This window comes from Rhinichthys klamathensis, unplaced genomic scaffold, assembly GCF_029890125.1.
Source record: "Rhinichthys klamathensis goyatoka isolate OS25496 unplaced genomic scaffold, OSU_Roscu_1.1 h1tg000270l_1, whole genome shotgun sequence".
In the NCBI taxonomy this organism is placed as follows: domain Eukaryota; kingdom Metazoa; phylum Chordata; class Actinopteri; order Cypriniformes; family Leuciscidae; genus Rhinichthys; species Rhinichthys klamathensis.
Genome location: NW_026606790.1, coordinates 330,788 through 358,159, shown reverse-complemented (window position 1 = coordinate 358,159; position 27,372 = coordinate 330,788). Strand labels below are relative to the sequence as shown.

The 27,372-nt window shown below is 35.4% G+C and overlaps 4 protein-coding genes across 4 annotated transcripts; 1 reads left to right on the top strand and 3 right to left on the bottom strand.

Moving 5' to 3' along the window:
* Positions 1 to 544: 544 nt before the first annotated feature.
* On the bottom strand, positions 545 to 3,233 carry arpc3 (actin related protein 2/3 complex, subunit 3). The gene is made up of 7 exons (XM_056268239.1): positions 3,093 to 3,233; positions 2,550 to 2,649; positions 2,339 to 2,415; positions 1,490 to 1,558; positions 1,221 to 1,347; positions 994 to 1,088; positions 545 to 704 (listed from the first exon to the last, which is right to left on the bottom strand). Exons 1-7 carry the CDS (start codon positions 3,096 to 3,098, stop codon positions 642 to 644), a joined length of 537 nt encoding a protein of 178 aa, XP_056124214.1. The 5' UTR covers positions 3,099 to 3,233; the 3' UTR covers positions 545 to 641.
* Positions 3,234 to 4,158: 925 nt separating this feature from the next.
* On the bottom strand, positions 4,159 to 11,963 carry gpn3 (GPN-loop GTPase 3). The gene is made up of 8 exons (XM_056268240.1): positions 11,871 to 11,963; positions 11,522 to 11,630; positions 9,299 to 9,466; positions 9,091 to 9,215; positions 8,797 to 8,912; positions 8,592 to 8,688; positions 4,591 to 4,719; positions 4,159 to 4,437 (listed from the first exon to the last, which is right to left on the bottom strand). Exons 1-8 carry the CDS (start codon positions 11,916 to 11,918, stop codon positions 4,372 to 4,374), a joined length of 858 nt encoding a protein of 285 aa, XP_056124215.1. The 5' UTR covers positions 11,919 to 11,963; the 3' UTR covers positions 4,159 to 4,371.
* Positions 11,964 to 11,972: 9 nt separating this feature from the next.
* Positions 11,973 to 14,851, top strand: LOC130102261 (uncharacterized). The gene is given in 7 exon segments (XM_056268242.1): positions 11,973 to 12,242; positions 12,346 to 12,374; positions 13,018 to 13,139; positions 13,910 to 14,036; positions 14,148 to 14,331; positions 14,415 to 14,481; positions 14,483 to 14,851. Coding segments are annotated over 7 exon segments (870 nt in total). The 5' UTR covers positions 11,973 to 12,162; the 3' UTR covers positions 14,744 to 14,851.
* A 52-nt stretch (positions 14,852 to 14,903) lies between these two features.
* Positions 14,904 to 18,374, bottom strand: vps29 (VPS29 retromer complex component). The gene is made up of 4 exons (XM_056268241.1): positions 18,276 to 18,374; positions 15,751 to 15,942; positions 15,431 to 15,666; positions 14,904 to 15,334 (listed from the first exon to the last, which is right to left on the bottom strand). Exons 1-4 carry the CDS (start codon positions 18,276 to 18,278, stop codon positions 15,217 to 15,219), a joined length of 549 nt encoding a protein of 182 aa, XP_056124216.1. The 5' UTR covers positions 18,279 to 18,374; the 3' UTR covers positions 14,904 to 15,216.
* Between the last annotated feature and the right edge of the window lie 8,998 nt (positions 18,375 to 27,372).

Sequence of the window (27,372 nt, the reverse complement as noted above, 5' to 3'; positions counted from 1 at the left end):
GCAACTGATAATTTTAAGTACTATAATGATTAAAACTGAATTGAAAAGTTAAAACTATAGTAATATAAAAATGACAAAAGCACATAACAAAAGTGCTAAAAACAAATGAGCTCAAATAGAAGGTAATTTGAAATATTAATAAATACTATAATAAGTTAAGTCATTCATTAGACCGTTTCATCCAAAAATGCAGATTCATTCAGTAACAAAACATTGCTGTGTTGCTGCTGTAGGCGTGCAATGGCTATGTGGAAATGTTTGGAACTATATGTGTGTGTATGTATATATATATATATATATATATATATAAACTTTTGTTGGATGCGATTAATCGATTTGACAGCACTACTATAATATATAATAATATATCACTAATACTGATGTAAATATTACTAAAAAAATAACACTGGCAGTCTGGCACCAAGTGTATTATTAGTACGTCCTCATTCAATGACGAGAGATGCTGTTTCTCTTTAATATATTTTTATTTGATCGGCTCCTGCTTTCCATGACAGGCAGGAATCACAAGTAAAAAAATCTCCAACAGAATCAGAGTAAACACGCTCGCATAGACATTAAAGAAAAAAACAAATCCATCCACATCCCACGCAGAAGTACCCAGAGAGATCCTGAGTGGTTTGTTACTGGCCAGGTGCAGACAGACTTTTGTTCATGAACTGTTTCTTCACAAAGCACACCCACCACTGAAGACCAAAGACATTTGAATGATTATCAGCATCACTTGATTAGAAATTAGTCAAATAACATGAATTTTAAACATCCAAGAAAATGGATAAATTAATAGATAAAGTATATATAGGTGAATATATAAAATATTTTATATAACATACATATTTCTTTATTTTTGAATTACAGTAACAAGAAAAAATGTGCTTAATTATAATTCAAATAGTTGTCATAATGCAAAGGAAAAAAAAAAGTTTTTTTATTACTTGGTTTGACTTATAGTGATAATATTAAATATAGTCTCACCTTGCTTGGTTTGTCTGTCTGAGGGTCGAACACACGGTCACACAACCTCAGTCCCGTTTCCTGTCGGATTTGCTGCAGGTAAGCCCTCATCGTTTCTGTCCAGGGGGAAAAGATGGTATCTAGATCAATTCGGCGATAACACTTATAATAAACCTATCACAGAGAAGGTCTTAGTGGATGTGCAAATGAATCAGACTCAGTAAAGTTTTGACTTTGTTGTGCCATACCTTCCTCCTGTTTGTTGGAAGGTTTAGCATACATTGCATTCAGAGGGAAGCCAGGTTCTCCAGGGATGGGAAAATTGGTAATTCCCAACGTGTACATCTCCTTCTCTCCTTGACCCCTTGAACTGCACTAGAAATCATTTATAAGATTGTAGTTAAATACTTATGAAGCATTAGCTATGAGAAAAACCAACAATTCGATTAATCACTGAACATTTGGATTATACCATGAAATAGTAGGTGTATATATATATATATTTTTCAATAGTTACCTTTTGGAGCTTCTTGAGGCACTCAGAGATGTAAAGAGTGATGTAGATCAAAGTCCGATCAGCCTCATTCTATCAAAATTAAAGAAAGAAATATTTTATCTTTTTATATACTGCATATAAGCCACTTTATGCAAAACAGATATTGTCAAAGAAGCTTCACAGTAATAAACAGGAAAATAAGTACAGTTGTAGTACATCAATTATGAAACATTCAATTTCAGATATAAAACAGCTCTACAGAAGACATAGTGTCATTATTCAGTTCAATAACAGTGTCAATGTTGCAAAGTTCATGAATTATAAAACAAATTCAATTCAGTGTTTGTTTTAAATTATTTATCTGTGCAGACCATTCTTTTTTTCTTTTTAAATACATGCACTCGTAATCTTTCATCAAAATAACTTCGCCTCCTTTTTGCAGTGACCTCTTTTCTCTGATGACGTATTTACCGGCGCGAGGGCGGGACAACCTGTCACTCACATGACATCACCAATAGCAAACCATAATCATACAATCAATTCCCGATGGACAAAATCAAATCCCGCCCTAAATTCTTCCCCGAGAAGCAGTTACACTCAGATATACGCCACAACAGGGAAGTAAAGACTATTGCAACTTCCATTTCATGCCAATTGTAAAGTGCATGTAAGAGTCTAAAAAAAAAAAAAAAAATAAAAAAAACGAATTAAAATCTAATATTAAACAGATAAAGAGTGTTTGAGGTAAAGACGCAAAAATATGCGTATACAAGAGGACTTTTATTCTTCTCTCAGGACAGAACTATGAATTCGTGTCAAGGCACGCCAAGTACATTTTTCTAAGCTCCTGTACAGACATTCACTCCTTACCTTAATTTCATAGTTCTTGAAGAAAACATTGGCTTTGAAGTAGTAGATGGCCTCATCGATAGTATCTGTGTCTTTGGCTGAATTTGGAAAGAGGAAGGAACAGCTGATTTGTCAAATACGCTTTACTAATGATGGCCATTTAAGGAAGAATCTCACACATCTCAGATCTCACAGTAGCAGCTACTGCTTAGAATCAAGCGAACTTCCTTACTTTCTTTAGGAGCAGGACCCTTAAACTGTGTTTTAAGGGGCAATAACGCCATATTCCCCACCAGTTTGGTGTCCGTGTCCATCAGGCTTGAGTGGTAAGCCTGAAGAAAGGGAGAAAATCAAAGTCAAACATAATTATTTCTGTAATATAGCAAATTTTATAAATATTTTTAATTTTAAATAACCGATATTTGAAGAGAATCAGTCAGTTTTCATTGCACTGAATGCAAACGAGGAAATCCAGTTGTTTTCATCATGAACAAATGCAACAAACCTGTTTCCGCAACATATTTCTGATACTTCCATATACATGTATAGTGGCGGGCAATAAAGCATAAAGACCAAAACATAATGTCTTTGTAAAACTGTTACATTTGTAGAAAAATGGCCAGAGTAAGATGATGTGTATGTTAGCGATGTGGCTAATAATAATGCTAAAATATCTTTCGTGTTTGCTCCAGCTCTAAAACGTGGTACAGCAGCTGCTCACAACGCAAACAATTGCGCACATCGTTTAAATCATAACGTTTAAATAACTTCTTACCGGCATTTTGGTACGATATGTCCCAAACCTAGCAGGCAAAAATTAAAATGTCAGAGCTGTGCAAACCCGCCGCTTCCGCTGTCCCACCCTACACAGATACAGGAAGTTTCCAGTGCAGTATCCCGCCATAACCACTAGGGAGCGCCGAATAACAGCAGCTTTGCAGCTTCTTCTTCTTTCTTTTAATGGCGGTTGGCAAACAACTTTTAAGTGTGCATTACCGCCACCTTCTGATATGGAGTGTGGATCACAATAGCCTTTCCTCACTACCTTTAAATAAATATATAAATAAATACATACATCCATAATAAAACCAATAAATAACTTCATAAATATTTAATAACATTATTAATATTCATACATGATCATTATTATTAAATACAACTTTCTAAGACAACTCAACTCATATTCTTCTACTAAGCCCTGTTTTACTCAAAAACACAAATATCGCTCTATACCCTACATGTCCTGAATTCATTTGTAATATTTCCTTCATTTCAAATCTAATTTTTTCTTTTCTAAACCAGTTTTTCAGCCTCATCCTTTCCTCCTTATACTTATGACAATTTATAATAACATGTTCTACTATTTCATTAATATTACAGACCTCACACATCCCGTTTTCATGTTTCCCTATTAATGTAAGCGTACTATTCAATCCAGTATGCCCAAATCTCATTCTTGAAATAATGTCCTCTTCCCTTTTATTCCTATTATTTTCTCTCATACCTCCTACAGCTTTGCAGCTTCACTTCTTTCCACCACAAAATTTCTTCGAAAATCTTAAATATGTGTGCCATTAAAAGATGTCCAACCCATTTTGACGTCACGGCAGTCAAAACCTAGCGAGCTGCTTATCTCTAGACAACATAAGTGCATTATGTTTTTAACAAGGATGTAATCAAGACTGGATGGCCAAATATAAAAGGTTAACATCCCACTATTGAACAACACATAATGATAAACCACTCTTCAGCATAGGGTACGTCTCCCTTAACGTTTCCCTAAGGTTGTAACGTTTTGAGACATATGTAAGGGACTGAATTAAAATAAAATTAAAACCACATTGTCATTTCCCTATTTTTATTGCAAAAATAAATAGACAATTCTAAAAAACTGATTACATTTTATAAAACTCTGCTAAGAAGATTGAGACACAGCACAGTTTTCGGTTGCACCCTCCAACCAATGATATCATGAACATGACAGAATATTGTTTAAATAAATGAAACTCTTAATTAGTGGAACACATAAATGTAGTCTGGCTTCATGTGGGAATTCAAGAATCTGCTGTGCCTTGGAAGAACTCATCAAAATTCGTGTTACTGGGTTCCTCATTCAATTCCTAGAGAAAAGAGAAAAAAATGGATCAGTTTAATGTTTAAATTTATAATTGTGTTGTAATTTGATCTAAAAGAACTTTTAATAAAAATAAATAAATAAATAAACAGTTTTTTATAAATGTATACAGTAGTTGAAAGTAGCCTTATGCGCAAACCTTGGGCTCTTTAAACTCCAGGTCTTCACCATACTGTATGGAGAAATCAATGTGCTGCAGGACAATGTTGATGCCCTCCTCATCAGTGCGATCAAAGGGCAGGAATCGAACCATACTGTAATCATCAATCTAAAGAAAACAGTGCAATTTTGACAATTTGCTAAAGAATGTTTGTAAAAGTTTTACCAGCAGATATTATCAGAGTGAAGACGCTAAGGCTGAACAATTAATCTAAATAAAATCGAAATCGTGATAGGGCCATGCGATTATCAAACTGCAAATGCTGTGATTAATAAATATAGAGTGTGAGACTTCAGTAAAGAGCTTCAACTAGAGATACACCGATTACAATTTTCTAGGCCGATCCGATTTCCGATTTTTCCTTGAGTTTGACCTGCCGATACCGATTTTAGCCGATTACGATTTCTTTTTTTCAAACCACCTTACAGCACACACAAATATTTATTTTCTATCTTCTCTTTAATAGAACATTTTGCATAGAAATTTTTTTGAACAGATAATCGTTATAAAACAGAACTATATAAATTACTGGTGTGGGAAATTCACACACATTTAAAGTGAAGTGCTATGGAAGAACCATTTCTTTTTCACATCCAATATCCAACTAAAAAAAATGTGATATATTTAGCAAACTAAACTTCTGTATGAAAACAGGTAATGGCAATAAAATAATATATAAATAATAACAAATAAAAATAAAATAAATATAGCCTTGCAGTATAAAGATATTTCTCACACACACACACACACACACACACACACACACACACACACACACACACACACACACACACACACACACACACACACACACACACACACACACACACACACACACACACACACACACACACACACACACACACACACACACACACACACACACACACACACACACACACACACACGCCTATTGCAATCAATGGCAAGTTATATTTCTCAAACAGTTCTTCTCTCATCTGACACATGTCCAGCCAGGCTAAACAGGACAAGTAGAGCATGTGCAGGGAAACGATTGGGAAATAATAAAAACAAGTTTAAATGGTAAATTTTCTATAAATATTTTTGAGTCTTCATTTTCTTTTCTGACATAGCCTAGCCTACTTCAGTTCTTGTTAAAACACACCAGACATGCAAATTCTGTGCATTTTGGGCACTTTTTGGATGAAATCATATTTATTTTGTCCATCAAAAGTGTGCTTTCACTTAAATTGAGCGCAGCAAAAATAGACTCGGCGCCGAAACCCGCGCTTCACTGCTGCTCACGCGACGCTCCTGCTGGACGCTCATGAGCTGATGACGCTCATGCTCCCGGTGTGAATGCACTCATTGATTAACATGCATTAAAAAAAAATGCATAAAAAAAAACATAAAAAAAAAAAACGGCCGTAATTCACGAGGTTTCCTACATGTGCGTTCCGTGTGCACGTGTGATGCTGATGTTGCGCGATGTTAATCATGCGGCGCCCGAGTGCATTTGACCGGCATGAAATCGGATTATGTCAGACTGACCGGCTGGTCGCCGATCATGGCTGATCACGTGAAAATCGGCCGATTCCGGTCACCAGCCGATCAAATTGGTGCATCTCTAGCTTCAACAGATTTGTAATAAGAATCGTTTATAAACCTGTAGCCAACAAAGTATTTTTTGTTTCTGCAGAAAATGAAGAAATAAAAAAAGAGATGAAGACAATATTACAGTTGTAATTATTGTAATATTATTATTAATAAATACTCAATTTGTGTACAGTGAAGTAGTATTATTAAATGGATTTCTTTTTCTAATGATAATAATGTTTTTTTTAGTCATACTGAAAAGGAAAAAGAAATTGAAGAAATTAAGACAAATATTAGTATTGTGTTTTTACAGTTGTACTGAAAATAAAATTATTATTATTATTAAATACTCAATGTGTACAATGAAGTAATATTATTACAATATAAATATATATATATATATATATATATATATATATATATATATCTTATTTTGGTTAATACAATTTAATTAATTAATAATAATTATTATTATCCTCATCATTTGATAGTCATATTTATATTAGGGATCGACCGATATGGATTTTTTAGTGCCGATACCCATACCGATTTTTTTCCCATCAGCCTTAGCCGATGACCGATACGGGCTGCCGATTTTCTTGAGCCAATATTTGGAGCCGATACATTTTGTTCCCTCAATTTACATCATAAAAATGACATGATGTTAACAAATGTTACAGGTCTCAATTTAATAAAAGTAACATTTATTTAACGTAAAAAAATAAATATTTAACAAATAGTAAAAACATGTGAGGTAGAACAAGAACAAGTAGATAAACAATATTTAACAAATATTAAAAACATGAGGTAGAACAAAAAAAAGTTCACTGCTGAAAATATATATTTAAGCATAAATAAAATAATTACACTATTGCACACAGTAGCAACCAGCATAATAAAGTGCACAGTGCACACTGTACTTCATTTTAAAAGTAACGAACTATTTACTGCCATGGTTTAAATTTTTCTACATAAAATAAAATGAGCATGTCTAGTCTCTAATATCACTGCGATGGCGAGGGAGACACACACCACACGCGTCCAAACCTCAGCCAGGTGGTCGCTGAATAAATCTCCCACAAAAAGCACGGAACAACGTTGGTATTACTTAATCCTATGACCAGTGTTCGTAACAGCTACCGTACGCATAATAGGGCTGTCAAAATTGTTCAAATGGCGTTTGTATATTCCCTCTAAAAAATATATTTGAACATATCGTCGTGCATTTGGTCAATGACGCGCATTACGTCAATAACAGGACAAATTAATACAAAGAGACATAACTACTAGTATTAAGTAGCTTATTTGAGTTTAAACATATTTGACAACGTATTACTACAAAAAAAAAACGAGTAAATCAACTAATGGCCAAAACCGCAGAGCTCACTCTGGCTCGCCCGGACTCGCAGGCGCACTCTCTCTCTCTCTCTCGCACTCACCCTCACGCTCTCCGCGCATACCGGTTTAAATGAACAACAACAAACAAATGTTGAGTGCTGATCAAGAGTTTTGTGCAAGCAATTTAAGGTATATAGCAGGCTTCATTCAGTGATTGAAACAAATACATTAATTGAAGTTTCACAGTACATAGAACCGACACTGAGCGCTCCGAGCGAGCTGTGCTGTGGTAACGTTAGTCTGCTGCCGCGGGCGTGTTTTTCCACATTCGAATATTAATTTTCACCTTCAAAATTCAGTTTTTTAAAACTATTCGAATATATATTCGTATTTAGAATATTCATTGACAGCCCTAATGCATACTGAACGGATAGCCTACAGCTATTTGCAGCTCCCTAAATACAATGGCAAGCAAGCAGTTTTATAGACGAGTCATTCGCGTTTTCCATTTGGACCCACAAACTTGCTTAGCTATATAGTTGCAACCACATAACAGTTATAGAGCAACGTGTTTCCATTTTCAAAGTGTTTGACAATATTTCAGCAGTCAAACAGTTAAAAGATGCTTTGAAGTTTAAAAGTTACCGTTATCTTGAAGCGCAGGTTGCACTCTGCTAGTGGGGGAGGGACAGTGCAGGGTCTGTACGTGAACTGCAGCGTCTCCAGCAGCACAGAGCTGCCTGTGGACGCCTGTCTATAAATAATGCCGGGAAAAAACTATCGGCGAACGCAGCAGCCGCGTATCGGCCGATTCCGATACACGTAAAAACCGCAAATATCGGCCCGATATATCGGCTGGCCGATATATCGGTCGATCACTAATTTATATATACTGTAAAATCAACAATGATTTCTGGTAAGATTTTGCAGCGCAACAAACCTGAAGCTTTTTTTTTTTAATCGCATTTTCAATAAGGAATTTTTCCTCAAAATTGTTCAGCCCTAGATGATGCACTTGAATTGTACATATACCAGTATGTATTAATTCCTCGACTCGAGGAAGAATCTTTGTAACTGTAACTTACCAAACCACAAATGGCCTTGGTTAATTTTTCGAATTTCTTGCTTCTCAAAGCAACGGAGTTGTCCTCCATCACGGAGTACATATCCGGGTCTAGATACCTGCAAATAAAACAGAACAACAACAAAAACACACTGTTATGACACTTAAATGTAGGTTTAAAAAGTGAATTATAAATGGATCTCATTTCAAGATCTCTCAAAACATACTTCTCTATTTCCTTCTTAGCCCTTGGATTGAGTAGATCCATTTTAGTCATTATGTTGACTTGTGCGATTTCTAGTAACACCATAGCACTCAAGGCAGCCATAACTCCAGAGATAAACTAGAAAATGAATTACAACAAATATAAAATTTAGGATTTTACAATTTCAATCATTTCTGAATAAAAATTACTACAAAAAAATCCAAACCACACTTGCCGAAGGAGACTTCACTTCCAATTCACAGAACTGTAACACTGTTTTTTACATTATTTGTCATTGCCGTGTGACAAGCATTACCTTGAAGGTCTCGACCATGAACTGAGAGTCCACCAGGAAGACGCCACACACGCGGAACTCCCACTGCTGTAGCTGTTCAACAAGATGCTTCATTACAGGCAGATGCGTGTACAGCTCGATCTGACCTGCAGTCAAGAGGACACAATGCTCTTTACTGTTCCATGCCAGTCCTCAACAGCACCATACCATCTACCACATCACCTCTTACCAGGGCAATCAAACAGTATATAGTCATCCTCCACATGACCAAGACTTTCTTCCAGCCAGTCAAAGTTGTTGGCGAAATACTCCATACAGAAGATCAGCCCTCCATTGGGGCCGAATCTCAGGGAGTCATCCTCCATGACGTCATCTACTTGGATTAGTTCTCGAATATCTGCATACAAGTGCAATTGTATAAGAACACACTAGCTGTCTTTAAATACAAACTTCTTACAGAAACGACACTATTGAGCACAAGTTCTATAGAGTTCTTTCTCTGCCTAAAAACACAACAAAAACAAGCTTTTGAATGTAGACCTACCGTAATTCCTCAAATAAAGACCGGGGCCTTTATTTACCTGAACTGCAGATGGTAGCCGGCTTTTATTTGAAGCAGGCTTTTATTAGAGGCAGGCCTTTATTTCTAATTCGCGATCCCCGCCCGCCCGCCAGCCAAGTTTCCATGGTGACGCGTCATGCTTGGCACGTGTTCACCACAGCCAAAATAGCGCTCTATGACAGATGTAGCGCTTTTATTTCTAAATATTAACAAACTTGCTTACCATGTCATTAACTATCTTCTATTCTGACTCTCAAATCCGTGTAAGTGAGTTTGTTTTGTCGTTTAAAACCCTTTATAAATGATCTTGATCTGTAACGTGAGATGGGCACAGCAGTTCGGAGATTCCTGTCTGTTGGATTTGTTCCGTTACAGCGCGTGAATTCTTCAGTTTCTCCCGAAATACATGAAAGTAAGTGGCCGGTGAACTGGGAGAAGAATAGAGTAAACTTTATAGTTACTTACACTGTGTATCTGATATGAATAAAACACGTCGCCAAATATATTTGAACGGATTGTTATTGCTGCTTCCATAGGCACCATTGTGTATTTTACAAACTATAAATGTATTGTTTTGCTATAAATCATATCTATTTAAATGTCTGAAACCTAAAATAAACATGTGGTTAAAAACACTGAATAGTTGTGATATGACAACCGCTGAGCGAGTCCGTCTTTGAGTGTACACTAATTTTTCCCCGGCCTTAATTTAAGACCGGCCTTTATTTGTCCGCGTTGACGACGCCCCCGGCCACTATCAGAGGCCCGGCGTTTATTTGAATACCGGTCTTTATTTGAGGTATATGCAGTTTTTTTCTCTAGGATGGTGTATTGAAGTTAACATAAATGATATGTATGATATCTTTGTTAATACAAATACAGTCTTTCATTGTTTGTTCGTGTTAGCTCACAGTGAATTACCTAACGTTACCAAATACTGATTGATGTTAACAAAATTTGATTTTAATAATGTATTAGTAAATGTTGAAATTCACATGAACTAAGATTAATAAATGCTGTAGAGACGTATTGTTCATTCTTAGTTCTTGTTAACTAAAGTAGGTAACTAATGAAACTCTATTGTAAAGTGTTTCCACAAATTGTATGTATTTTAACAATTTTAATAATGTGTTAATCAAAGCATGATTTTTTTTTAACAGTATTTGTTTTGTTTTTTTGTCATTTGCACCACTAATTCTGAAATAGAAATTGTATTTCATGTTCGATTGATGATTGTAGGTAAAATTGTTCTTTACCTAGATGTTTTCTTTTGAATGTTTAAAATATGCAATGAATATTACATCACTCAAATATCTATTTTAAGACTGTTGGGGACTATTCAATTTATTTGAGCAAAAAGGAATTAACTCATTTAACTTTAAATAATTATAACGCAGTAAATTAAATAATCATAATGAAATTAAAATTCATCCTATCGGTTTAATAAATTAATGTTAATCGATCTTACTGTGAGCGCCTCCATGTAATGTTATATAATATAATTTGTTTTTATTGAGGTATTTATTATTTGTAAGTAATAATTTCCTTATTATTTAATTTAAAAAATATATTTATTTACTTTTTTCTCTTTCAGTGTGTGCTGCTTGGATTTATTGTGGGTGTGTTAAACAATGATAATGCCTGTTTGTTTTAAAGGCATTATCATTAAATGTTTTAACACTTTGAAGTTGTTTTTCTCAAAGTAAATAATTTAACGATACTATTACTGTCTGCACATTACTGTCTACCAGTGAAAAGCTTGAAAACATTTGACTGAATTTGTTTCTCATGAACTTTAAAACCTTTTTGATATGAACATATGTTCAAAATAAAAACAAAAAAGATCTGCGAGTACCGTAAGTAATGTGTATCTATGTATCGGTTCCTCACCTGCCATGACAGGATACTCAAAATGTTCTGCAGCTGGATCTAGATTCACCACCTGTACAGATCGGTTGAGGGCCTGGCAATGCTCTATCATTGTGGCACAGTAAGTACTCTGAAAAAAAGGAGAAAATAACTCTGATTTATTATTAATAACACCAGCCTACACAATATTGAAAGCAACAATACACTTAATGCATTGTACTTATAATCACGCGAAATGCAGACCAGTCTAGTGTTTAGGATTATACTCCAGCACAGATATACGCACAACAAAACAACAAAATCATAATTATTTGGAATCATATGTTACTAGCCTATGTTAGCCCAACTAATCACACTGGAGCTTAAGTACCTTTCCACTTCCGGCAGGACCCATCACTAGTTGCGCATATCGAGGCATTGTAAATTCTCCAGCTCCAAAAGCACGAGATGTTATGTCGTTTTTTTTAAAAACGTTATTTGTCTCCGCGATGTGTTCCACTTACGATTCCTACAGTTGCCATGCTGTTTTTTCGTCACCTAGTACGGAAGCCCGCTAGAGTCAAAACACTGGAAACGCACACACGCGCATTATCGGATGGGATTTCAGGTCGTCTTATATCACTTGTATTCCACAGATCTCACAGTTCAGGTAACACTCCGGCATGAAAAAGCACGTGAAATTCCTTGAAAACAACACCGATAAAAGTCGTCTGCATCACAAAAAGTCGTTTTTGCCTTTAAGGTAAGCTAGAGAATATGATAACTATGAAAATGACTTTAAGTTTAGTGTGCTGTTGTCACATACACATTATGTGTTTGTTTCCTATGATATACTGTTTTGACAGGCCATCTGGTCTCAACCATGTGCAAACTGGTAAGTTTGTTCCATAAATAATTATTAATTGGCCAGATTAGCAATCACTGGCTTTGGGTCATTCATGTTAATTGGGACACTTTTCCTAGTCATCTCAAAAGAAATGTGTCCCAGTTAAAAGTTAAAATCATAATAATGTCAGATAATTTTCTGTTTACAAATATTTTATTGTCCTATATAAGAACGTGTTCCTTTAATTTTGTATAATTCACATAACTTTAGTGCATTATTTTGCATGTTGTAGTTGTACTATCCTAAAGTTCTTGAATCACATCACTTCATTTTTATAGTACCTCTTTTGCTGCAAACATCTGTAAATGCAGTATACATCTGCAATAGCATGCATAGTAAATATGAACTCAAAACACAACCATTTTATCTCCCCAGCAGCCTGACATGGTTTTTTCCATACGGCTACAGAGTAGCAACCTTAATCTGTGTAAATTACAGAAACGTTACACCTGTAGAATTTGGACAGAGTAACCAGAGTCTCTGACCCAATTGAGTTAAAAAAAAAAAAAATCCTGAAGACAAACAGCTGTCAAATGTGTTGTAAACCATGATCTTGGAGTTATTACTTCCATAACTTTGTGAATTGTAACTAAATATTTATTTAAAGTACTTAAATTCTATCCTTATCCAGGAAAAACAAACTCAGTATTTGGACATAAAATACAACCTGCAACTGTACATGTGCCAGAACAAGATCGGGGCATTAAAACTATTCATATCCCTAAGACCATGACTGCTGCTCCATTTTTACAGGTATTTCATGAAAATGTATCTTGTGCGTCAATTTAAAAAAAAGTTACACTGAGGTCCGTAGAGGAGAAAAATGTACAGAAAACTGTCATAAATATTTAAAGACCCATGGCAGATTATTGTTGAAGGAAAAAAGAAAAAGTGAAGCAAAAAGTTATAGAGGTTTAAGTTTATGAAAATGATGTATGAACAATTTTTATAGCCTATAAAATATATATTTTAGAATACACATTTTAGAAAACTCAAAAACTGTTAGAAAATCAAAGCCATAAATATAAGTTTTAGATTGCCAGCAGAATGAAAGCCTATTAACAAAGACTGCATCATTTTATATTCAAATAGCCCTGATTAATAATTGCAGTTTTAATGGGTTTCAATGAGGACATTTTTGTCCTTAAGGTCCTGAGTGTAACTATTTTGTGTACCTAGTGTAAAATACATTTATTAAAGTAAATGAAGGTGAAATAAAATTCCAATTAAAATACACAATTCTGATAAAATGTATGCAGTTGGTAAAATGATTAAAAAAAACTGAAAAAGACAAACATGTCCTTATTTGAACTTTTCTGTTACTTTTACTTCTCTTTACTCAGACACTTAGTCTCATTTTGTAAATGTTGGAGTACCTTTTATATGTCTGCGGAAAACTTAATTAAAAACAATTCCTTAAGGTCAATTTGCAATGATTTGGATGACAATATCTGATTCAGCAGCCATAAGAACCTTGTACCAGGTAACTCGAAATTCACATTTAAATAAACTCTGGTTTTCAGCATCCAGGCCTGACACCAGGACAGAAGCGTTTTCTGTACAGTATCGCAGAGGCCTACAGCAAAGAGCACATGCGGCAGCTAATATGTCAACATTATATGAACGTATTACACCGGTGTATCCGGACAGGTGAACCATCACATCATATAATATGAGCATGGGACTTATGCCTGTATTAGCAAGAACTTTTAATACAATGAAATATTTGACATATTATAACTTCTTATACTCTATATTTAGTGCCGGATGCGCATCATGTGAATGTAAATGTGAAACTGCAGATGTCAACATACACCCCAGAAGTAGAACACATGGCAAACTCTCAGAGTACATCTATAAACAAGAAAACAAAAAGTGCAAAGAGATCTTCGACTTCAGAGAAAGTCAAGAAAACAACTTTACCTAATATCGTCAATCATCAAAGGTAAGTAGCCTATATGGTGCATGCCACCGGAAAAACTTTTGAGAGACTTAGCTGTAAACTTACAATTTAACCACTACACACAGAGTGTCTTCTGGATTTGCAAAATCGAATATGGGACAGCCAAGAAAAAGGAGGGCTACCATTTCAAAACATGCTTCTTCACAGGGTAGGTTTGTTCTACTACAGACTAACAATGGTGCAATATACAGCATCCTTTGAACACTTTAGGTTCCAGTTTTTAACATTATTCAAAATGGAGTTAATGGACCTAACATTTCCAGGATCACGGCCATGGGAAGCTGACTTTGAATGGGAGGCGACTGAAACAGATTCTTATCTTGCTGGACACATGAGTGGCCTGTCTTTTAATGAATCGGAAGAAGATGAAGAGGACTTTATATTTCTTACCTAACGCATCAATCTAGGTTTTTGTCATTTATGAAAACTATCTAACAAAATCATTCTTAAAACATATCCTAGACATAAACAATCCAGATGTCCAAGACATTTCAAAATATTTTAATAATAATAATGTCAAATCTGTTGTTTTCTTAAAAAAATAATTACACTGCTCATGTGATGTGGGGTTTTATTTTCTGAAAGATGACTTAACATAGGCCTTGAAAAATTAATAAGGGACATAACATATTCATAAGACTAATTCACACTAAAATTATGCAAATAATGCAGCATTATTGCATTTTCAACAACCATCTGCTGAAACCACAAATGATGACATTCTGGTGACATATAAACAGTATTATATATTACATTGAAATATAGTGTAACGTTATGATACAGCATTTGTACGATGGTGACGTTCAGGTGAGAGGGAATGACAAGATTAGCATCCTGAAAGGCGGCAGCTGACAGCATCGTCGTTCTTTACGACTTTTTGTATTCGATTCTCTCGACTTTGACGTCATCTCCAATGAGCTGATAGACATACGTTACCACTGTGGATGCTTGAATGTCCATCAAAACAAATGATGGTGTGATGTTGCTGTAAAGAGACAATTCAATCACAAATCATCCACGTAACATTGCGTATAACGTTTGGTTAAACATGATCTGAAGAAGATAAAAGTAAAGGTTATACCTTTCCAGTGCACTATAGGCCCCTGTGGCAGATCCGGGGTTTATATAAAATTTGTTCTCATTCTCAAAAGCCTCAAATTTGTGTGTGTGGCCAGATATGAGAATATCCACATCCAGCTGCCTTTGAAGGAGCGCCAAGCTCGCCATGTCACCCCATGGGATCACTTGGTGTCCGTGGATCAGACCGATTTTAAACTGCCCCACCGTCACCACCTTCTGCTCCGGGTAATTCAAGTTCTGTCAGTTAGAAACAAGAAATGTGGATGGTTAAAAAGTGCATAAACAACTTCGAAAAAACAGAAATAGGTAATAAAAGTCAACCTCATCAAAGTCTCCTCTGACAATGTGCACGTCTCCAGCGAGTGTTTTCAGGTAATCATAGCTCTCCTTTGTACAGAGGTTTCCTGTGCAGAGGATGTGCTGAATCTTGCCAGGCACCAGCAACTTTTTGAATTTGGGAGGCAGGGTGTTGCATCGGTGGGGAATGTGCAGATCACCTAACACAAGCACCAGCTAATGGCAAAAGACATCTTGTTAGCGTTCTTCAAACGTTAGTTGTTGGACACTCAAGGGTGAAGGAAAAGTGGGGTCGCGACTCGCAAGCAATGCATTGCTGTCTGAATAAAATCTTAATTAAATACTTTTGGAAAGAATGTTTTGCCTTTGGAAATTTTCTTCAGACAACAATCAAGTCAAAGCTGAGGAAGAGAGCTGCTTCTAAGACTGTTAGCTTTGTTGAACCTAAAACAGGCTGAGATCAAACCGTCCACATACAAGCCTAAATAAAAATGTTACTTGACAAAACTTTGAAATAGTATACTGACATCCTACACTGTGGCTGCATCCAAATGGCATATTTCCAAACTATATAGGCTAGTAAGTAAAAAAAAACAAAAAAAAAAACAGGGTATGAAAATGTCAGAATTCAAAGTATTAATTAAACAGCAGGTGAAAAGTTCCTGGACGACTTCTAACTTCCAGCAAGGTTCTCCAATGGACACTTTACCATCCCATGAGGCTACGGGAGAGGATTTGTGAATGGCAGAGAAGTGATGCAACTGACACCGGTAGGTCACATGACAATAAAACCATGGTGAATGTAGTCCGTTCGGATTAAAATCATACTACACGCATTCATACTATATAGAACATACTTATTACTTATAATTTAAGTACTTACTCAAAATAAGTACCTACTCAAGAGAGTATGCGATTTTGGATGCAGCCATACTATTTCTGCAGTATTTGGCTTTATGATGTGTAGAATGCAAACATTCCCTATGCCGTATGCAATCGAATGTTGTTAAGACATCCGAAAACAAAACTTTATGATTATAATGCAAACTAATGTTTTTATTTCTAATATGATAACTAAATAAAACACTGAATAAATTTGAAGAGAATAAATGACACACAGCAATAGCATACTTCTGATTGAAATGTTCATAGTCTTGAAAAAAAAGAAAAATAGACATTGTTTAGAATATAGTGTGCTAAGCAGTACTCAAGTATCCCATTCCTAACATAACTCATTACTCCCATGAGACTGGTATGTCAGACCTAGTCTCACTGATACTCTAATTAGCCTGTGTTTAAAATATACACCACAATGTTCATAAAATATGCAAACCACAAAATGTGTTGCTGTAATGCTTAGAAACAGGATGATATTATGTTCAACATCCCTAGATTGATAAGTATTCTGCTATTTTCAATCATTCTGCAAGCTGATAATTAGATTTCTAGCTATTTTATGATCACAGACAAATTAATTTTAATTGCAAGCTTTCTAGAAAAAAATAACATCATAAACCCAGAGCAGTCTAAACAGAAATAAGACTGAAGGTGAGAGGAATGGTGCCAGATCCAGCAGCCCAGAGGAAGCAGCAGCACTACTCTAAAATTCAGAAAACCAGGAACAGGAGAGGTCTGGAGATGCACTTACTCTGTGACCAGCCTGAATACGATGCGGATGTCAGGAAGGGGAACAGTGGGTGAGGAAGGGTTTGAGGAAGAGGATGTGGATGCATGATCATGACAAAAAACAACATACAAAAGATTAAAGGTGATGTGAGACAGAAGGAAAACTAAGTGGATAAATGATATCGACTGGAAAAGTCAACATAAATTAGATTGAATGTTAGCTGATTGTGGTTGATGAATGGAGGACACTTGCAGAAGTGTTAGTGTGTTAATTGGGGTAAAAGCTGCTGCTGACGCTTCCCATAAGAACACAGAATCTAAAATAATTTCAATGACAACGGTTCGATTTGAAAGCACTAACGTTAATTTCTGTAAAACTGCTTTGGAACGATATTTACTGCTTCGCAAATACATTTTTAAAACGTTTCTCTTCAGTTTTATACGTCTAACAAAAATACACTGTAAGCAGAAAACAAAGCACACGGTTTAAAAGATTTGCTTTGTCTACATTGATTTTAATTTTGTAAACAACATGTCAACCTCATATAATATAAGTTGCTAGAAGAACAGTTTTATGTTAGCCACTGTAGGCTAGCATTCTGTTAACGTTACTGGACTCAGCATTCAGCATTAACACACTATACTAAGTATTGCTACATTAAAACGCATAATTAGTTTATATAGCGAAGAATATACTTCATGTGTCAGTTATTTAATCTATTTAAAAGAGAATGACTACACTACATTCTGACTCGATACTGATATCGCTAGCTCGCTGCTGTCATGTGACCCTTCAGCGCTAAAATGCCAGCTTTTTGGGAAAACAGCCTAAATATCTACTCGGACGTATGGTTTTAAAAGGAAACCAAAAAGTACGAGTATCGTCTTGATAAAGAAACCTACTCTGATAAATATACACATACCATTTTTTCCAGCTGCGTGTTTGAAACAGAGTTGAGGAAGCTGATGTTGACTGGTAAGGCCAGAAACTCAATGTTGCCAGATCGCGCAAGAGAAATAAGCAAATGGTAAAAATCCCAAATTCGCTTATAAAACTCGCACCTGGCAACACACTTCAACAAGGCTGAAGCACCACAGCGCCATCTGACGCATATATTTATTTAACTCAAGATGTTCGCAGGTTATGGGCCATATTCTACAGAATTGGCTCAAAGTAAGAGTTGGAAATGTATTTTTTCACAAATATTGTATGTATGCAAATTGTATAATATCCAAGGTACACATATCAAGTAGCTAAATTGTGCATTAATTATCATATTGTATTTTCAGAAAGTTTTGGAATATTTTTCCTCTCCCCAAATTTGTCACTACTGAAACACAATAATAAATAAATTAATAAGAAGGCTTATATTGACCTATTAATATTTTGTTTACATTTACCTTGTAAATATATTTTTTGATGTTTTAAAAAAAGTTATCGCAGGTAAATCAATAATTATTTCAATTTTAACAATATTTCAAGTGTAATTTATGAGATTTGTTGTATTTTGAATCCAATCTTTCTTTGTAAAAGGCATTAAGTTAATCATACTGATTTCAAAGTTAAGGATTCATTAGTTTGAATATACATTGAACCAAACACTATAATAATATCTTAGTTGATAATTCAGTATACTTTATTTTAGACAAAACATCCATGTTTCGGTCGTGACGGCACGCTTTCTGTGATGACAGTAATGTTTTGGTAGCGACCACATCACATTACAGAAAACTAATGATTTGCATAACTGTACTAAAATTTAGTTTATTTCCCCCAAATAAATGATTTTGTGTTCCCTTTTTGTCACTACCAAAACAATGGTGGCATGTTTCGGTCATGAATGTTTCGGTGGTGACAATTTAAAGATACTTTTGAGCCTAGTTCAAAGATGATAACCAGCACATGGTTACCTAGCACAGTTCTGAACAGTTGTACACACATAAAAACAACATTTTATGGAATTACACCCCAAAAAAGTTTGCTTAATTGCAGAAAAAAGGTGTTTGGTCGTGACGTTTCCCTCAAAATGATGGTACCTATCTACAATGAAAGAGAGGCTTTGAGAGAGAGGGACACAGGAATATTTCCTGATCAAAAATGTAGGGGTGTGGTTAAAATCAGTCTCAGCCAATGGACTAAAACACACACTGTTTTGGTAGTGACATGAAAATGCGGGACACATTTTTTTTTGACATAATTTAACGTAAAAAGATATTTTTTAAAAACTACAATGTAAACATTTTAAAAAAATATTTCAAAATAATTTTTACAAGTTGAAATTTGGGGGTTCGGGTTTGGGACAGCCACCTCCCAATCGAAAGTACCCAATAAATTATGATTTTATATAAATTAAGCTTACTGATATTTTAAATATGATTGTGGGATTCAATAGATGATAGAAGGATCTTTGTAAACATCTAAAATTTGAATACCTAAATGCTTTTTAAATGTGTTTTTTTGTGTGGTTATGGGACAGCAGTTTGCACCAATTCTTTAGAATTGTCCTCATATGCTTTTTTATTGAGTGTAAAACTGGCATGACTCTTTTATGTTGTTATTCACTTGTCTTTTAAAATCTAGCTTAACAGCCATAGTCTCCATTCACTTTGTTGAATAATACACCAGTTTGGGCATTCTGGTATATCCTCTGGTATAACTCTTTTTATATTCCATAGAAGAAAGCGATTCAAAAGACAAGGGTGAGGAAATTGTGACAGAATGTTAATCTTTGAGTGAACACTTTCCTTTCTACATACTTAGCCTACAGACTTTGAACTATAGTGATTTGTTTTTTCAACCCTATTTCCAGAAAAGTTAAATAAGTCATAAATTGTGATTAAATTCACAATCTGGGATTTGTTCTTTCTCTTGAACCTTTTTTTTAACTGACAAAAGTACAAAGAAAAGTTTGAAAATGTTGTCACTGAACAACATATTTGTAATGCTGCAACACATACAAAAAAGTTGGGACAGAGGCAAAAAATAAAAAATTTGCAAAGATTATCCAAGTTAGATGATCCAACTCTTTTGAAACGGTCCACAATGAGCAGGTGAATTGGCAATGTGAGGGTATCGTGATTGAGTGTAAAAGAGCTTCTCAGTCTTTGTAAGCAAAGATGGGTCATGGCTCACCACTTTGTGCCAAATATCATTGTCAAACAATTCAAAAATCACATGTCTCAATGCAAGATTGCAAAGAATGAATGTCTTTCACCATCTTCCATACAACATATTGTGAAAAGATTCAGGGAATCCAGAGAACTCTTAGTCTGTATAGGGCTAGGCAGGAGACTTCTGTTGAATGTGCGTGACCTTTGAGCCCTCAGATGGTATTGCATCATGCTACTCTGTTAAATACAGCCACGTGAGCTTGAGAGTACTTTGGAAAACATGTTTTCAATGAACACAGTCTGACGCTGCATCAAGAAATGCCACCTGAATATCTGTTACGCAAGGAGAAAGAACAGTTCTTAGCAGAGATGCTGGTGAGTTCTCTGAGCCCGAGATCATCTCAGATGGTCTAGAAGACAGTGGAAATGTGTGCTGTGGTCAGATGAGTCCATGTTTCTGTTTGTTTTGGGGAAAAACAGACATCGAGTTCTCAGTCCCAAAGACGAAAGGGACCATCCAGATTTTCATCCAAACATCTGTCCTGGTATTGGGGTGCATCAGTGTAAGCGGTATGGGTGACTTGCATTTGTGTAAAGGTACACTGACGTGGAGGCATATTTTTGGATTATACGGAGACATAAACTGTCATCAAGATGACATCTTTCCTGGGAAGCAAGACAATGCCCGGTTTCATTCTGCACATGCTAAAACTGAGTGGTTTCTAGACACTCTGCACTAGAAGAGATGAGCCTGACTGCCTGCCTGCAGTCCATATCTGTCTCGTATTGAAAATGCATGACAATTTCATGAAAAGGAGAATCAGACAGTGACGCCCACAGACTGTTGAGCAGATGTCTTGTATCAGACAAGATTGGGCAAATATTCCACTTGCAACACTTCATCAATTAGTATCCTCAATTCCCAAATGATTCAAAAGTGTAATTAAACGGAAAGGTGATGTGACATGGTGATAAACATGCCTCTGTCCTAACTTTTTTGGAGTGTGTAGCAGCCATCAAAATCAAAACTTGTTTATCAAAATAAAATTAAGTTGGTCAGTGAAAAGATTGGAAGTATTTTCTTTGTACATTTGTCAGTTAAATAAAGGTTAAAGATAATGAACAAATGACAGATTCTTGATTTTATTGCATTTTACAAAATGTCCAAAATTCTGGAAATGGGGTTGTATAATAACTATTTCTGTAGATTGATAAGTGAACTTGAACCAAGTGTGAACACAGTTCATGATCATTCTTGAGAATTAGTCTAAAACTCACTATTCAAAGCACTGTAAAATCATCTGCTACTAATTTTAGCTGAAAATATTCAGGTAACAGGTTGGCTATATTGGGGTAAGTTGTCAGCATGTAAACAATTGAACAGCCCGGTGTTAGGCACAATTTAAATTAGCAAAAGGATTTTGAAACAAAAGTTTGGAAATTAATAAATTGCATACAATTACAATATATAAAACCTACTTCAATAACAATGTGGTAACTAACATCGACCTGACATTTATAATATGTGTTCAGTGTGTTTTCACTGTGTCAATTTGTTTACCCAATAGGTAGGCCTAATACAAAATACGATGGTATTAAAATTTTAACTAGGAGGTAGCCTAATTTGGATAAAAACATGTGGTTTTGTATTTTGCCACTAGGTGTCAGTGCAACATAAGAAAAACTGGCTGGGCGAAAACCAGTGACTGAACCTTTGAAAATTTGTGGGGACCTACTATGCCTCTTTTTTACAAGATGTAATATAAGTCTCAGGTGCCCCCAGAATGTGTCTGTGACGTTTCAGCGCAAAATATCACACAGATAATTTATTATACCATCTTTTTATTATACCATCACCATTTTTGAGTAGATGGAAAAACATGATTGCTGCATCCTACATCACATACATCCCTAAGTATGAAGTAAAGAAAATAAGTATGTCCGAATTCACAGAGTAAGCTAGGGAAAAATACCTGGATGACCTACTTCTTCCTGCGAGATTCTGAAGTGTGCATATGATGGACACTTTACTATCTCATGAGACAGGAGAGGACTAATGAATGGCAGTGAAGCGACGTACCCGCTGGTAGGTCACATGATAATGACAACATGGTGAATGTATACGTCCAAATTACATTCATACTACATACATTCATACTAGATGTGTGATGATACTGCAGGTGTATTTTAGATCTGTGTATTAAAGTTAAAGCAGTGTAATATACAATACCTACTGCTATACTGTTAATATGAATCAAAAGACAAAAGAAAAACAGAAAATCACTCACTGCTCTTGATTGAATAACTTTAGCTTTAATAAGAATATGTTTCTTTATTGCTGCTGTTAAATGCTCTGTTGAGGAGATAAACATGGTGGACTGTGTACAGCTCACTCAGGGCGGGGTCTATGCTAATAGGGTCCACCAGCAGTCGTGGGCGGGGCCTGTGCATTGTGATGTCACATTGCATAGAATCTGCAAATGCTTGTTCTGAGACACTGCTTATGATTTAAGGGTATTTAAGAGTGGGTGGATTTTTATCATTATTGGGTGGTTGTGTACACATTGCCAGCAACAGACATTTATGTTTGAACACCATGTAAAAGTGAATTTTGCATTATAGCTCCCCTTTAATATGTCTATTCATATAGGATTTGCTTTGCAAAAATGCACTTACAGTACTTCACTGCTGCCTTTGATATTTCATGGTCAGTTTTGGCTCTTTTATTTATCCATAGGGAAAGTTATGCCACATATAAGTAATAGAGTATCAAAAGAATAATCATACAACAGGCTTATATGAATAGCTAGAATGAAAAAGTTTTATGAGGCAGAAATTTAACTCATACACAAACGCCCTGACCTGAACAAACCCTTCTCAGTTTGTTGGGCACGAAATAACCCGGTGGAGATGCTTGAATGTCTTTTCCTGATTAGAGATAAGGGGGATGATCCAGAACATTACGTTTTTTGGCAAGAAGAACCAGAACCTTATCCTTGTGCTGTTGATTGTTTGGCTGTGGGATGAGTGCCTGTGTTGCATGCTGTCAGGAACAACACAATGCTTTATAGCAGGTAAGAAAAGGGGGTGTAGAAGGTTTGGGGTTGGGCCAGTGAGGTTTCTCTCACTTTAACTTTTGAACAACCATCCTGGCTTTCTAAACATGTTATACCTTTGCAATGCTGGAAATTACATCATGTGAAGCTATGTTCAAGTAGAATAAACGCTGTTAGAGGATAACTCTTGGGATACGTTTTAATAAGTTTTCGGAATGAATCAGTAGCAATTTTGTGTTTTATCTTGTACTTCTTGCATTATCATGTATTATATTAAAGTGTGAACATGTAACCCCTATTATTATTGTAGGCCTATTGTACCAACCTTACAAAGAAAAAAAAAAAGAAGAAGCAAATTTCTTGTTTAATATGATATCCAGAACAGTATGAAGTAAAAAAAAAAAGAGACTCAAAAATACTCAAATATCTATTGTTTTAAGTTTTTTAATCTAGTTGTAGTTACTGATTAGAAAGTAATTAAAAAAACGTGTTAATAAATAACAAATGTTTTTAATTAGTATATATATATATTATATACATGGAATAACATTTATTTAATGAAATGTATGTGATTTTTTATATTTTTTATAAAAGCTCAAAACGATTAACAATGCAGATTTATTTTCAAGGGCTTCTTTGTTTTATATTGACCAAGGGTAACTAGAGTGATGCTACCGAATTATTCAAACCAAAGAAAGCCTGACTTCTTCAAAACCCCACACATAAGCAAAGGAACTCAAAGAAATCAAAACTCTCATCCTCTCAGGGCACAATTGCCTCCATTGCTTGCCAAGCCCCTTTAGCCCTATAATTCCCTTAAGAGGCGAAGAAAGAGATTCATTTGGGTCTTTTGGCATCAAAACACTGACTCATCCACCACAGTTTGGGCCCGTGGTGAGGAGCAGGGACCCCATGAGATCCAAAAACCCTTGGACTGATGTTGTAGCCTGAAGACCACAGGTGGTAAAAGACTATAGAACAGAACAGTGTGAACCAAGGTTGGCATACAAAATAACAGAAATTAGTTCATAGAGTAACAAAATCTCTGCAAAAACATTTCTGCAATGATATATTATTCAATTTATATGCAAGCTTTAATTATCAATATTATTTTTTGATGAAAAACTTTAATAAAATTATTATTTTTTAAAACTTTCACCGATGTGTCTAGCTCTTTCTAGTTGTTCACTCTTTTAACCTCATAGTGTCACTGTTTGCTCAAGGAAAAAAAAGGAGAAGAAGATAGGTTTGTCTCACTCCTTTATAACATCTCTTAAATGTCTTGGTAAATATAAAATATTTTTATTTAACTTCTGTTTAGCTCTGATTTCTAAATGGATTTATTGTGTGTGGCCCTGTATGTTTGAGGCTTCATGACAAAAACATCACAAAAGCTTCTTGTTTTTTTAAAGCAGGGTAATCTTTTAAACGGGACAGCAGTTTTGGGATGTTTAGTTTTGTGATATGAAAATGATGTTGCCTTTTTTTTTATTTGAAGTTCTTAGATTTAGTTTGAGCCCACCATGTCTTTGACGTTGACTGACATGTGACCCCCTATTTGCCTCAGCATACATATTTATTAATATTTACTTAGATGTCTCTTACAGATCACTGTCAACCTCCTGCTGTATTTTATTTATTTATTTTTGCAGGGAAAAAGTCTCTTTTTTTGCAGTCCCTAAAATGTATTCCTCTGAAAAGTTGTTATTTTTTGCCCTCAAGCACATGATTTTTTAGAAAAAATCCAGTTTTGACAAATGAATGGAGACTGGTGCTTTCAAGGATGAAACATACCATAAAAGTAGTCCATATAGGACTTGTGAACTACATTTAAATTCTACATAATTCATACAACAGCTTTGTGTGACCAAAATACCATATTATTCAATAAAAATGTTCCACTTCAGTGGTCTGTAAATGCTGCACCTGATCATTCATTTGGGTTTGTAATGACATGATGATAAGTAAATGATGACAAAGTGTTCATTTTTGGCTAAACTTATCCATTTGATGTATGATATTTCCTTAAAGATACACTATGTACCTATTGTTGTTCAGAATTTAGAAAATGTAAATAATGAGTCAATAAATCTTTAGGTTAGTTGTCACAACAAGCAAGAAAGGTTGACATGGAGCATCCTAAATATCGAACCTTCAGGGAATCACACATAAAAAAAAAACGCTGAACAGACAAGAGTCTGCTGACAAAATGAGAACGCGACAGAGCTCGTAATAAAACAAGAATCAACATTGGCTTGGCTTTTTGGAAATTGCGAGAAGTGAGGGATTTGAAATGTTGTAAAAGCAAGATAACGTTTGTATAACTCAAAAGGTGAGTAAGGTATTTTATTAAACAGATAATTTGCCATATGTAGCTCTCCAGTTCATTGTTCATCTATTGTGAAGGGTCATTTCAATATGGTTGCTGTAGCGCTGTGCTGGAATTTATTTTCAAGAAAGAACCATGTTGGTATAGCGACAGTAACGTCTTCAGCTATTCAGCTTGAGATACTTTCCATCTAAACTCTCTTAAGCCTACTAATGAATGTTTAATGAGCAGAAGGATAACCATATTCATCCGCACATACAGTCATGCAGAGCCGAAGCACAACCAAAACAACGTTCTTTCGCAAAATCCACGCAGTTTTGTTTTTTAACTGCTAGAGGGACAAAAGTTACATAGTATACCTTTGAAAAGGAACTGAAAAAACATCAAATTAATCACGATTGGTTATTTTAATCAATTGTCCTATTATTTATTAAGTTATAATTTTTGCTGTGTATGTTTAATCATGCAAAATCTAAATCTATGTACCCCCTTTGGTAGAGGTGGTCACTGCTTTACAGGTCACATTTCAGCATGACTTAGTTTACATACAAGGATTGATTTGCAATTATTTTTTAATGTCTGCCTTACTGACAGGTAGCTACAACCATGCCTCATATACCCTTTCAGAATGCCATTGTTGGGGGGTCTAGGATGCTGGGAGTTTGATTGACATTAGATCTGTTTGGGAATCCACGTTGCTGAAAGGCCATGTCGTTTAGGAATTCCAAATGTCAAGCGCCTCTCTGTAGTTTGAGCAGTGGGTGGGGACCAGAAAAGCAGTTTCTCAGCGACAATTTATGTCACCACCGACATTTAGTTCAAATCTCTGAGAGATTTTTTTCTTCACCACAGCTGTTTGTGGTGAAAGAATAGAAACGATTCTGACAACTGGTGGTCGTGAAGGATTTACAATATAGATGAAATAGTAGATAGATATATTTTTAAATTTGGGGTTATACAATTCCTATCGTCAGAGCTAAGCACCCACAAGTAGTTTCCTGATTGCTTAAGTGGATGACATAAAACTGTTAGTCAAAACCAAGAACTTCTGAAACACTGTGCATGAGATACTTTCTAACATGATCAGAATGTTCCTGGATTTTACACCTCAAACTATCATTGTGTCTGAAATTGCAGTTAATGTTCCTTCACAACATTCCTTATATCCACAACATGGGGTAATTTTTGCAAAAAAACAAAATTCTGTCATGACAACTCTCAGAGTGTTTGGCATGGGAATGGATATAACAATGTTAATAAGTTTGGTCCTGGAGGAATAGTTCTGCTACGCTGCTGCTGTTGGTTATTGCTGCTACTGCCAATACATATGCGACACGCTGCAGCAAGTAAGACATGCTGTTGCTGTACAACAGAGTATTCATGAATTACCCGTAGCATGTCTATACAGGTGGAGCTGGGGAAGGTGGAACGTTTCTAAAAGCATGCTGCAACTGCTACATCAAATGCTGACTAAGGATTTGAAGGTTGAACAGTGAGCTCATGGCTACTGATACAGCAGGAACC

Coding starts and splice junctions, on each gene's coding strand:
- arpc3 (XM_056268239.1), bottom strand. Junction 2,416..2,549: donor GGGTCCTGCTCCTAAAGAAA/GTAAGGAAGTTC, acceptor TTCCAAATTCAG/CCAAAGACACAGATACTATC. Junction 705..993: donor AGACAGACAAACCAAGCAAG/GTGAGACTATAT, acceptor TTTGGTCTTCAG/TGGTGGGTGTGCTTTGTGAA.
- gpn3 (XM_056268240.1), bottom strand. CDS start 11,918: ATGCCTCGATATGCGCAACTAGTGATGGGTCCTGCCGGAAGTGGAAAG. Junction 11,631..11,870: donor GTCCTGCCGGAAGTGGAAAG/GTACTTAAGCTC, acceptor CCTTTTTTTCAG/AGTACTTACTGTGCCACAAT. Junction 9,467..11,521: donor TGAGTATCCTGTCATGGCAG/GTGAGGAACCGA, acceptor ACTTGTATGCAG/ATATTCGAGAACTAATCCAA.
- vps29 (XM_056268241.1), bottom strand. Junction 15,667..15,750: donor TCAGAGGAGACTTTGATGAG/GTTGACTTTTAT, acceptor TCTAACTGACAG/AACTTGAATTACCCGGAGCA. Junction 15,335..15,430: donor GCCTATAGTGCACTGGAAAG/GTATAACCTTTA, acceptor GTCTCTTTACAG/CAACATCACACCATCATTTG.